The following is a 13,503-nucleotide window of genomic DNA, read 5'->3' on the forward strand; positions in this document are numbered from 1 at the left end:
AGTTAATTTCTTTTGATGACTTCTTTCCTAGCACAGTTTATGGCACAGCTGCTGAAGTCCTGGACCACAAGTGATCACAGAGACTGAGAAAACGAGCCTTGCTGTGGCTGCCTAATGTTTGGGTAGTAGAGAAAGCGTAAGCTGGGTTTTCCAGGGTTTCAGTCGGAGATTTGATTGTTTGTTCAGCACTGTAATTCAGCATTTTGAGCACCATCCCTTGCAAACTTGAGCTGGTACAGGAGTGTGTATTTTGAGCTTTTTTCAAGATGGAAATTAATTGACTGTTACCATCCATTTCTGTGTCATTGCAGTCAACAGTTTCATGAGAAATCCATTTTTTAAAATTATAGTTGGACGATTTCCGATGTTATCTGCATATCATTCATCCTTCTCAGTGCATCCTGTTACAGAATGATTTCTATCTGATAACACAGAACCTGTGATAATGTGGTAGGTTACATCAACATTAGCGTTATCACTTTGTTTGGGAAAAAACCTGCTACACATGCACATTACTTTAAAAAAATGAACAATCTACTCTTTTTTTCTTACTGTTGTTTTTTATTGATGGACACATAATCATCATGAAACATTTCCTAGTAGATGTCCACGTTTGGGTATGCGGAACTCACAGAACATTTACTTTTACACCTAGATCATAAAAGTTGTTTTCCGTATCTTCACTCAAACTTAAGTACAGGCAAGAAGTATAAAAATTACCTGTCACATTATTCACAGGCTAGACCAAGGTAGTGTAATACCATGGACCACTAAACTAATTTAGAAGAAAAATGAAAAGAGGTTTCTTTATAGAAGGCATTTGTATGTAATATATGTAGACGAGTTTAGAATTTTGACAGTTTGAGATTGTATCCTCTTTAGAGAGAATGCATAATGATTTTTATTTCTGTTGAAATATGCATAACTTTCTGAAGGTAACTTTCAACTTTCATTAGGACCCTTAAGAGTGATTTTCGCCCACACTGGTGTAAAACAGAGGGCACTAAATCTTAACTCTTCAGTGAATGTGGCTTCTCAGTTGTTTTTACCATCAGCCTCTGCATCCTCCCTCCCACCCTGTCCTGCCCTCTTTTCTTCCTTTTTATCACTTTGGGGAAACTTACCTCAGTGTCTTGATTTCAGTATTTACATGCTTAGACTGACATATCATGCACTTCTCTCAAAAGAACTCCAAAGCTTTCTAAGATTTCTTTGTTACGAGAGAAGAAACAGGAACTGTCCTTGATGGAGAGAACTTAGGGTCTAGTTTACAAGAAAATAACTCATGTTGCAAGCTGCTTTTGTCTCTTTGGTGTGCTTATGTTGGTGTAGAGGGAGGGCTTAGGCAGCTTGGAATGTTCTTCAGTGCATCTGCCTTGGGTCTGCTCTAAAATGAACAGGAAACTGGTGTTTGAACCCCAAACACATTTTGTTTTTAAATGCATCTGTATATGTATCATCAACGTGACTTTGTGGAAAGAAACAAAACCTGTGGTGTAGTTTCATCTCCACAAATACAACTTTGTACCTGTGTGTGCACCTTGAAAGCAAACTTGAGTAGTCTGACCTGCTCTACTGAGACCTGGTTTTCTATCAGTAATGTAATCACTGCTCAAACAGTTCCAGTGCATAAAGTCAACCCACGTTTATGTTCTGAAGTTCTGGAGCTCTATATTCTTAATGCAGTTATCTCACCATCTGGAGTCACAGCATTAATCTCATTGTTGCTCCATAGCCAGATGATTTTCTCCTTTACTTCTGGTGTGTCCTCCAGTCCCTTTCCAGCCAGGAAGGAGTTAGTACAGCCATGTACATAGTCTTGAGATTCCTGAGTGACTGCCTGGATTATCTACAGCTGACCAGACCCTTCTTGTAAATGTTCTGCTGTTTATCTTACATTATTATTTATGTCCTCCTTGATTAGTGTCGCCCAGTACCAATTAATTTATCAGAGCCAAGTATATTTATCAAGAAATTCCATTAGAAGCATCACAGCATAATTTTCTTAGAGGGATCAGGGCGGACCACATGCAAAGACACAATGTGCTGAATTCAGCCTTAGCTGCTCAGCAGAGAACTTGAGGGCCTGTGGCATTTGTGTGAGTGCCCTTGGAAGAGCTTTAGCACTGGCTGTCTGAGTCTGTTATTCCAGGGGGATTCTTACCCTGAACAGAAGCCATGTTTCTCCTCTTGCATCTAGACTAGGAGGGAGTTTGCATAATGGCAGTGTGTTGCTGTGATGGTCTGCGGTTCGGTAGCTTTTCCATCTCAAAATACAGCTCTGCATGGTTCCCCTCATTCCCTGTTTTACTGCTCTGTTCTCCCTGATACATGTTAAATTTTTTACGGAAATAACACAGCTGGTAGTTGCCCGTGGGGAGTTACTGGAGATGTTTCATGCCTGTATGAAAGAATCAAAGTACCAGTGTGCTTAGTATACCAGAAAGTCTTTGCAGAGGAGCAAATGTGTATCAGCCTCGGGACGGTTGCTTGGGAACACAGGATTCCCTTTTCTGAGCTGCCTCTGGAGAGTTTGATGCTGTTGGAGTTGCTGCTGAGAGAGTTTATTAACTGTGGACTTCATGGGCAGCAAGGTGCAGCAGTGGGAGTTGGTTGTGTCAAGGTGAAGAGAGGTTTCGTTTGTGTTTGTGGACCAGCAGTGAGCTGCCGGCGTGTAACAAGGAATAATTCCAGGAGTCCCCAGCGGGCAGCCTTGGGACTACCTGTGGGTCCAAACCACAGCTGCCTTTCTCACTCATGGATTATGCTGTCTTTATAGTAGCTATGCTTTCCTTTATTCCAGATTTTTTCCTGACCTATGTGTTTTTTCTGTCTCTAGCATAAATGAGTGTTTTCTAATTTCTCAGGTCAGTCAGGGGTTAGCGTAGTACTCACCAATAATTCATTAATTCATTAGTCCATCTGTTCATTTGGACGCTAATTGAGTTGAATTTGGTAGTAAGAGCATGGTGAAATTGTTAAGGTTAATGACTCGGTGTTTTACAAGACAAAATGTATTTGATGTTCAGTTGATTGCTTGAGTTGTTTTATTGAATAATATGAATATTTAGCTACTTAATTTCATGGAAGAGCATCTTTGTTATTGCACTAGTGCTAGCGAAACTGATGACGTCCTCATCAGTTTGGATACATTACTCTGCTCCAAAAATTTCCGTCTGGCCTCACAAATCCTCGTGCTTTGATGTCCCAAACGTCACACAGTGCATCCAGAAGGGTAAAAAGCTCCGTGTAAACTTGCCTTATGGTATCAAAATCACACAGCTTTTTCAGCATTCATTCACACTGCATGAGTACATGTTGTTTCTGTGAGCTGTGTCCTTGCAGATTCTCTCAGAGTCTTGGAATTGGCTGAGGATTGTTGGAAGTCAATGGAAGAAAGACAGCCTGGGAGTTCACAGGATCAATGGGATATGTGCAAAATCTGTTTAGACACCAATTAATTGCTTCTGTTTGGAGCATCTAGTCACTGAAAATATGTATTATCTAAGGACAGATGTCACTGAATTCTCTGTTCTTCCCAGAGAATTAAATGGCCTGTTGCATTCATGGTAATGTTTTACCACTGTCCTTCTCAGTGGCTGAATTCAACTGACCAACTAAAATCTTCTCATAGAATATCTGGAATAAGTATCAAAATTTGTTTTGAGCCGATAGATATTGGTAGTGTGACACTCAGTTTTGTCTTTTGAGGGGAAAAATCAAGGTCACTGGACAACCAAAGAGGTGTGGTTTGGGTCAGTGATGCATTCTTGCTGATAAAATTTGCAATATTTGATATATCTTATCATGGACACTGAAGAACTGGTTAATAAGTCTTCTGATAAATAAATATTGTCTCGAAGACATTATTACTATTAGCAAAGGACGATTTTTATTCTTACTGCAAGGTGATGAGCCTCCCACCTACACAACATCTGTCTAGTGTCTAACATTAGCTCTCTGCATTCCGTGTAGTAATTTTCTTCTTTTGAGCACTAAAAACAAAAGTGGGAAATAGAAAGCATTGAATCAGTGAAATAAAAGCATTGACAATCTTTGATTGTGAAAGACGTTGTGACTGGGATTCATGACTTCCAGCAGCAGCACATTGTTAGGATGATCTTCCTGGAACTTCATGTTTCTGCGGTATTTGAATGCTCACAACTGATCATAAAAGGTTACAAAATGTTCTTTCAGCCTTCACACAACACATCCAAGAAAAGCTGTTCTCTCTGAGATGTACTGAATCTTACTGAGCCTCCTGTTTCTAGGTTCTGAAACTTGGGGAAGATCCTCTGTCAGGTTCCAGATTTCTGACTTGGGCCACTCCTACCTAAACTGCTGATTCTGCTTTCAGTGTAAAAAGCACCAAGGGAAAACTGCAGAGGAATAAAGCCAGGCAAGGATCCTGACATCCTAAAAGTTGCTTTCTTTGTGCTGCAGTCTGTGAATTTATAGCTTTACAGTGATTATTTCAGTTCACTTACTAGCATAAGGAAGAAAGCATTAAATTAAAAGAGATGAGAGAAATGTGCTTTTATTCTTTTCCTTACGACTGTTGGCTGGGGTTTTTCTGGCTGCAGTTGAGTTGAATAATAAAATAACTTGTGCAGCAGTGATTCCAATTCTGCCTCTCCTATATTCTGTGAAGTCTTGTTTGGCAGACCTTGCTCATTTTGTCCAGCATTGGGTGGCATTGCAAGGTCACTGCACATCTTTACCAGAATATTCTAACAGAAAATAGATGTGCTTTTGTTTCTTTTCTAAAAGTTCTTAAGTAAGCTGAAATGGTGAAAATACAGAAGAGAAGACTCTTACCAGAAACTCCTTCTGACAAGCCCATTTTCCAGAGTAGGGACACTTTGAGGATGTGTTAGGCTATGACAATTGGAGAGCTTTGCTTTATAAAAATGATTTTAAAGGACTTATTTTATGTCTTTTGCATCAGTGAAACAAACTTTTACATCATTTTATAATCCTCTGTGGATTTGGGAGGTGATATTTAATTAGCTGTCTAGAGCATTTGCTAGGAAGGGTAAAGCCAGCCTGCTAGTGAGATGGAGAGGCAGGAAATCTCTTCTGCAATATATTCGCAGCCCTATGGGCCTTTCCTGGTGAGAAATCCTATATGCCTGTTATTATTTCATCAATTCAGTTTAACCCACACTTTGGAGAAGCGCACTTTGGCTTCAGTCTGTTCCATTCTACATAATCCACTTTTTCAGTAAATCTGCCTCAGTCTGCTGTACCCTCCCAGAGTAAAAGTAGTCCAGATAGCTGATGAAAAGCCGTGTTTTATTCTATGAGATCCCTTTGCCATTAGCCTCTTTTTGATCCTTCCTACAGTCAAACCTCTTGTTCAATCGCCCTTCCAGGTGGTAAAAAAAAATGGGGAAGAGATGGCCCTTTAGCCTAGGTGAAGTGAAACAGCTTTTTCACAAAGAAATGCAATTGTATATTTTCTGCCAGGACTCCAATTGCTTGACTTAGGGAAAAGGGAAGTAGGAATTAGTGAGAGCCTGGGGTGCAGATTTCAGAGGTGTTCTTGTTCTTCTCACTGCTCTCTCTCTCTCTTTTCTCCTGACAGGGCTTTCTCCATCATGCTATGACAATTTTTTGGCACTGGTGCTGAATCCAGATGCAGACAAGTCCTGATGCAGTTGTGAAGCCTCTGGGTTCCTGGGTAATAGTTTTGGGCACTGCACAAGTCCAGAGTGTGCCTGGACTGTGTGTGAAGTGGTGACTTCAGCCTCCCAGCTGAACCTGTGCCCAGGCTGATTCTGAAGATGTGCAGTGTCTGCTTTGTGTTTCAGTGCCCAGACACTGCCCATTTGTGTGAATCCCTCAGTCTTCTGCAATTCTGCTTTTTTGAGCTGTTGTACTACAAAAAGGCAGAAAGGCTGAAACACGTTAATAGCTCATGGAACACATATTTATACTGGACAGGTAACAGAGCGTAGTGTCAGTCCTGACGCAGCAAAAGCAGCCCCGAAATTTTCACCTTCTAGACATTATTCTTTGGCCTATATGAAGAAAATAAACATTTTTCTTGTGGCTTCCATCCTTCTTTTGTGTATTTGCCTTGCAGGCTTTAGCAGTGTTAGATTAGCACATTTATACCTCTTGCCTACCTGTACAAATTTCAGGAGGATTTGTGCTCTCACTTGCCTCCTCTCTGTTTGTACCTTTCCTTTACTTCTTTCATCTCCTGTGCAATATAAAATTGGTGCCATGAATATTGTGAAGTGCTGAAGGGCAGTGCTGGCCTGAGGATGGACAATTCTGACATGTTAAAAAGCGTAAAGTCAAACTGGATAAAGAACTTTGGTCTAAAGGTTGTTTTTTTTTCAGATTGACCATCTTTATTGCTGAGTGGACCAACCTCCCCTGCCTGTTACTTTCAAAACAAACAACAAAAATCCTCCCCTCACCTCCCCATTCCCCACCCCCTCCAAAAAAAAAAAAATTCATTCTAGGGATATTTGTGTATTATTCACCAGGTTAAGAACAGAAGGTCTTCTTGTAAAAACTGGGGAACATTCAGCAGGCAAGAAAAATCCGTTGCAAAATGAGAGCATATTAAGGAATTATTACTTGCATAATTTGAATACATAAGTTCACAATTTCTCTAACTAATAATTTTACTATTTCTCAAGTAATAGTCAGGAAAACAGAATCTCTTGTGGATTCAGCATTGTCCTGGCCTAGTAAAGAAAAAATCATATGTATTTACAGAAATAATTCCAGTTCTAAGACAATGTGTGGCGAAATTTGATATTTTAAAAACTTTTTTATTTTATGACAGCAAAATAAATCTCTAAAGCCTGTCTTGGTATTTATTGCTTTACATTAAAGCACCAGAAGTGCCGTGGGATTTTATTCGTGATTTAAAATGCATTGGTTGAAAGTTGGCATATAAATTGAAGGTGTGTTATAAGACAGCCCACAAGGGATGGCAAATTTAGTACCTTTAGAAGGTGAAACATTTTGTTCACTTAATTAGTTGAGGAAGGATAAGTTAAGTTAGAAAAATGAGTGTAGAAAATCAGAAGTGAATTCTAGTGCAATGTCCATCATAAATAAGCAAGAGTAAGCCAGATTTGGGGTTTTAAGAGATTCTTGCCTGCATTTTCGATCTCCATTTAATTGATTCATAAATCAATTAATTACTGTCACAAGACCCGAGGGCAGCAGGAAATTGGGTTCAAATTAAAAAGAAAAGGAGGCAATTTGTTTTAAGATTGAAAGTTGAATGTTCAATCGAAGTTTAATCAGAAGTGACCCATTATTTGAAAAGTGGAACATCAATGTCGTTCTAATTTCACAGAATGCTTCATTAAATGAGTATTGAAAAGACCAGGTTAACTGATCATTCCAAAAGGAGCATGAGACAAAGGGACGGTTTGGAAACTCACGTCCAAATAACGTGTTATGCTTGTTCATTTCTCTTCTGAAGAGCTCATAGAGATACCAGGTAATTTCATTGGGAATTCAGGCAGATCATTGGGGTGATCCTTTGTAGATTGTAAAGTTCGTTTGATAAAAACATAACTGCGTATCAGAAGAGAAGGTGTTCACAATCCATTTGGAGAGCCATGAACTTAAAGAAAAATCAACAGAACGCGATGAAAAGCAAAGGAGAAAATTTTCAAAGCAGTTGGAAGTGGAAGTTGGAAGTTGGGCCTTCTTAAATTTCAGGATGTTTCACAGCAGTCTGACCTTGAGAAGGTTTTTCTGTAATTTGATGCCATCTCCAGAGCATCCACAATGCCCTGAGGACTCTGCCCTCTGTACAAGGTGGGGATGGTACTAATGCCTGGCCGGGGCAGAGGTCATGGTTTGTGTTTAGGAGCTGAGTTTGGGAGAGAACATTAACTGCAGCTGTAGCTCCCACTGTGGCTGAGAAGCAGAAGGGAACAATACAGTTGGTTTTAACGGTTTTGGATTAGCAAGTCTTTCTTTTGGTGTGGTTTACTAGAAATTTGCTGTTCAAAAAAAGCCAAAATACGATGCTCACTGGTTGTGAGCTTGGTGAGAGAACGACAGAGAAGTGTGATTCAGTTTCCAGCTCTTGGAAGGTGTTGCTCTTGCTGTTAAATGCTGAGAGGTGCTCTTGGAACATCCTCTGGACTCATCTCTGTGCGCTGTGCTCCCTGGGATAAAGAGTGGGCCTCTGTTAGTTGGAAAGCTCATGCGGCTTTCTCTGGTGAGCATAGCGCTTGAAAAACAACAGAAGGCAAAAGGAAGAAAGTTGGCTTTTCTAGCAGTTCTTTATGGAGTAGTCCTTCAAAGATTAAAAAGGAAAAAAGCAGCCACAGCTGTTTTAAACATTTGCTTTCACAAGTGCGCAGCAAGACGATTTCAGATGTCAGCAAGTTATTTCAAACAGCAGTCCTTTTCAAGATCTTTGCAAGAAGGGCCTTGATTCCTTCATGGGCCAAACAACTCATCACTCGTGATGTCCACGTTGTTGTGATTCGTTTGCTGATGGTGGCCTGTGTATGCTGGGTTCTGCCAAAGGCAGAGGTGCCGGTTCACCCGGCCCGGCTGGGTCTGGAGTGGAGTGGGAGAGAAGCCAGGTGAGCGGTGCCTCCCTGCTTCCCAGGCAGCTGATCCACCACGCTTTACATTCCAAACAAAGAGGATATTTGTCTAGATGGAGCAGTAATCTGACCTTGTGTAGCAAATCTAATTTGGTAGTCACTCCCTGCACTGACTCTCAGTGAGATACTCAGGAGTGAATATAAAGAATGTCACTCTCTTTAAGTGACTGATTGCATTTATGTGACTGATGATGAGCAGCATTAGCACCACCACAGCAGAATGAGGGTGCTCCTCAGCAGCCCCCCAGGCAAGTGACATGGCCCTGTAAACAGGTGTGCAGGCTTGGAACAAAGATGAATAGTTATGAATTAATGCTGAAGTATGTATTTTATCTTTGTAATAAATGACTCTGTGCATCTTCTCCCTGAGATCTAAAAAAAAAAAAAAATTCTGAAAGGAAAAATTACTTCATTTATTTTTGTGATGCTTCTGTGACAAGTTATGCAACACACAGATGCATCACCGAGCACAAAAATTTATATGATGCAGTGCTAATTATATATATACATATATATATATATATATATATATATTTAAGAAAGTGGTGGGAGTTTGCTGCCAGAAATAATCTCCTGGAAATGCATGGAAATACTGATAGAATATTGACCATCAAGGCATTAATTTATGGAAAAACTTACTAAGAAAATTCACCAGCAGTGTAATGTAATTCCTGTTTTAAACGACTTGGCCCCTTTGAGGCTTAGAGGTTTTTTTAATACTGTTTTGCCTTTTTTTCCAGTCGACTCCTTGGTATTGTTTTTGTTTCCTTGTGACAGCAAATATGCAAATAATGTGTTGGTTTTTTACAGTACAAGAAGAGATGAACATTCTGTACAAACAATGTATTAGATTGTCTGGTGTTAAAAGAGTGGTCAACTTAAAGTGTGTAATTTTAGGGAATTGACGAAAATTCCTTATTTTTTGGTGGTATTACTGGATAGACAAGTAGGATGGCTGCAGAAGATAAAAGAGTATTCCTTGATTATTGCGGTTGCATTTCTTCTGAAGACTTAAATCATAACATAGTTAATAAAATGTCTGATTGCTGCTTAGCTCAGAATAAAGCTGTGTGGATATTTTTTTTCTCCCTGTAGGCAAAATTTTTAGCTGCTTTGGGAAGCATAATTACAGAGACAACTGCCAATCCAGAAATAAAATCATTAGACTCAGGGGGTTTTTGCCTTTTTTGGGGGCTTGGAATCAGTTCATGAGATCAGTGAAATAAGTTTCATAATCATTACAATTTAAGAAATATTTAAAGGATATTTCAACCTATCACCAAAATTCAAGAACAAGTTGAAGGAGGAAATCAGTGTGGAATCCTAAAAAGCCCCTTTATTTCTTTCTCACAGAACTCCAGCTTTCTCTCTGAAGCTCTCTATCCTGTACATGCAACAAGAACTGAAGAGGTGGATCCCTCCTTCAGCCTGCACGAGACCATTGCCAAGGTAAGAGAAATGGAGATCTCATTTATACATACTTTCCTCTTGAATTTGCTAATAATTTTGAAATATAATCCATTTTTTTCCCCTATAAATCCTTTGAATATAGTTTAAAATTGTGGAGTTTTCCGACTGGGATCCACGTCGGGAATATTCTTTACACAGGTCAACTTGTGTGATTGTCCGAAGCAGTTTCATGTGCAAATGCTCCTTTTCGTGTGACGCAGTTGTGTTTTGCATGTTTCACATTAAACGTGGTGGCGTGGGGGCAGGCACTGAGCCCCAGCTGATGGCAGGGAACAGCGGATCTGCTGCAGGGGGTTTTGTCCGTGGGGAGGACACTCTGAGGGCACCTTCACACGAAGCCTTGGCGTTGTGAGCTGTCACCGGGGTGTTCCCAGGCAGGAGCCTGTCCTGTCACTCTGGAGAGTTCCCTGCAGAGGGGATGCTCCCAGGGCTGATGTGTTCTGACTCCCCTCCCCTGCTCCACTGGAATACTCCCTCTGTGTTAATTATTTCACAATTACTCCTTGCTCCAAAGTGCTGCTGCCTCTGTCAGCTCAGCAAAGGGACGCTTCTGTCTCTGCAAAGGGACGCGGCTACAAATGGGCGCAACTTTTAATGGGTTCACACGCCTCCAACAACTTTTATAAACCACAGGCCTCACAGATTCCTTTCTTTATTCAAAGCTGCTTCTTTTGCAAAAGCAGCTGCTGTTGAATCATTTCCTCTGGTCACAACAAGAGTAAATTCACAAAGATCAGCCACATGTATATTTAACATGTAGGTGGCTCAGCATCTCTGGCAAAACAGACACTGAATGGTTTGGGGGTTGAGGTGGGGTTTCTTTATGTTTGTTTGCTTGTTTGTTTTAAATTATTACCTGTTTGCTTGGTTATTTTTTATAGAAGGCACAAAATCCTTGACATGATTTTAAAGCCTGTCAGAATGTGATATTTAAGGAGCAAGCACCAGACAAGAGTCTTCTCTGAAGCTCTTTTAATGGAATTATGTTTTTAAACCATCCTTGCTAGCAAAGTGGCTGAAAAGATTCATCAGATTTCTGTACAGAGTCTGAGGGAAATAGTTGTGTGATTATTTACTGCATAGTTAATTTGTGATTTACTAAAATAGTGTGTGATGAACCACGTGTAATCTGTAATTTAGTATTTGCTCTATAATGTTGAACAACGCAGAAAAATATTTATTAGATACTTGACTTGAATTATTTTGATTCTGTTTAAGTAATTACATATTATTTTAAATAGTGTCATTGAGCTTTACAATATTCTTTGATAAAACTTGATGGAGTTTGCACTAGGATATGACTGGATTTCCATAGGAAGCTTTATGAAGATGAATAGTATACGCAGCAGTGGAGTGACATCCTCAGCATTTAAGTGAAATGCTATAATTTAATTAGTTAACTAAGCACTGTTAATGCTGTTCCTTAGTTTGAAACCTCCATATTTTCATTGTGGTAGATGAGATCAAGTTATTTTTTTACAAGATTATAAAACTCTTGTTTTATAATAAATTACTCATTTGAAAAACAAACAAAAAGAAAAATCCAAACAAAAACTTAAACAAACAAAAACCACCAAAACCAATAAAACAGGCAAACCAAAAAATAACCCACCAAAAAACCCAAACCAAAACTAGTGAGAAATTATCTTGTAGTTAGAATTTCCAGTCCTCAGCTAGAAGTTAATGCTGCTCAGTGGGTACCTGCCAAAGGACTGTTTATATACCCCACTGCAGCTGCGAGTAAAGCAGGTGTCATACCTGCTCCAGAAACTCTATCTTTTAATTCCAAAGGACTTTTCACACAAACCTGGTTTTTTATAGTAAGGGAAATTAAATATTCAAATATATGAAATTCAACATTTGGTAATTTTAATTGGCTTTTTTTCTCAGAAATTGTTTATGAAAACATTTGAAACTGTAACTTTTAACTCTTATTTTTCACTGCAGATCACTCACAGTCTGCTTTGCTTGTATGGCCGCTCAGGCTGATGGAAAAGCTGGTGTTGATTTGAAGCCCTTCACCTCCATTAGGGAAATAGGATTTTAGTGTTTCTTAGGTTTTATCCTTGTATATGGCTTGATACTAAATAACAGTGTAAAAGTTTCAATGTCATTTTTTCCAAGAGTTCTGGTGTAAGTACAAATAACCAGCAAACTGTGACTTGTGCTCTCTGACCTCAGTGGGTATCCTAATTTCGTGGACACTTTGAGAAGGAGGAGATTGCTGAATGTGGCAGAAAAAAAAAATGAATGAGAGATGTGCAGCTATTAATAGATGGATCTGTATGTAATCTGAGTTCTTAGAAGATCTCATTTGTCAGAACAATTGTCAGAACAAGTCATATTCACATCTCGGCACTGAAAAGGTGGATTTAGGGTGGATTGGTGTAAGAGCCAAGCTGATCTGAAGCATTCAAAGAAAAGGAAATCTGTAAGCTTCCTAGTGGCAAAGAACTGAAACATTCAGCAGTGTGATGTAGCACAAAACTCGGTGGTATCGAAAGATTTACAGACCCTGAAATTTCACTATATGAATGTATATAATACCGAGTATTAAAATGGAGGACTGTGTGGCAGAAAAGGGAATTTCCCACCTGACCTAAGGCAGATCAAACTCCCTTTCGATGAAACGCACACTCAGAAAAGTATGTGCTATTTTTTAATAAATTTCTCCACTGTTACTCAGCACAGTATTTCATGGTAACCAGTCAATTCAGTGGTTAACCAGTGTGAAAATAATTTTATGTCCTCTGTGTGCTCACCATTAGACTGGGATCATGCAGGTCTGAGAGTTTGAATGCCAGACCCCTGACAGGGAATGCCGCTGGAGCCACTTACCCAGGACCAGCCATGAGATAACCTCATGTTGATTTTTACCCTGTCAGGCACCCAAGTCATGAAAGGCACGCCAGAAGTGACATAATTTGTTTTATGATGAGTTATGGGTGCTGACAGATAACTCTTGAGAAAATTATTTGTGAACCTGATAATTCTAAACTCCAATTATAGAATTGCATAAAGCAGAACTACTCTAATGCAATTAACTTCTGAACATTAAACAAAACAGCAAGAGGGAAGAGTGTTTCCATTTCTAGAGGAAATAAGGGGGTTTTGTGTAACATACTGTGTTATTTCCATTTTTTTAAAATATAAACACTTCCAAGGAGATGACAGGCAGGTTCTCTTCCTGAAGCAAATGGAATGAAAAGTATGCAAATAGAATGAAGGGACTGCTGGACTGCTGGTAAATAAAATTCACATTTTGACCACAGATAAGGTGCAGCACAAGAATGTTGACTTGAGGCATTTTCTAACAGGGTCATACTGTTCTGTTCCTTTGAAGCATGGAAGGGATATTTATTCCCATTTACCTGTTGTTTAGTCCCATTAATTCTCTAATATCGGAAACATTCAAATTGGCAGTGCAGTG

At 39.5% G+C, this 13,503-nt stretch overlaps 1 protein-coding gene across 1 annotated transcript in view; it reads left to right on the plus strand.

The window, feature by feature from the left end:
* The window catches only part of NAALADL2 (N-acetylated alpha-linked acidic dipeptidase like 2), a 438,547-nt gene that overhangs the window by 371,340 nt on the left and 53,704 nt on the right, over positions 1 to 13,503 (plus strand). The window contains exon 14 of the mRNA XM_066193760.1: positions 9,957 to 10,052. Coding sequence (XP_066049857.1) covers positions 9,957 to 10,052 — 96 coding nt within the window. The remainder of the gene's footprint in view (positions 1 to 9,956; positions 10,053 to 13,503) is intronic.

Source organism: Chamaea fasciata, unplaced genomic scaffold, assembly GCF_029207755.1.
Source record: "Chamaea fasciata isolate MVZ Bird 193981 ecotype frontalis unplaced genomic scaffold, bChaFas1.0.hap1 SCAF_11, whole genome shotgun sequence".
NCBI classification, from domain to species: Eukaryota; Metazoa; Chordata; class Aves; order Passeriformes; family Sylviidae; genus Chamaea; species Chamaea fasciata.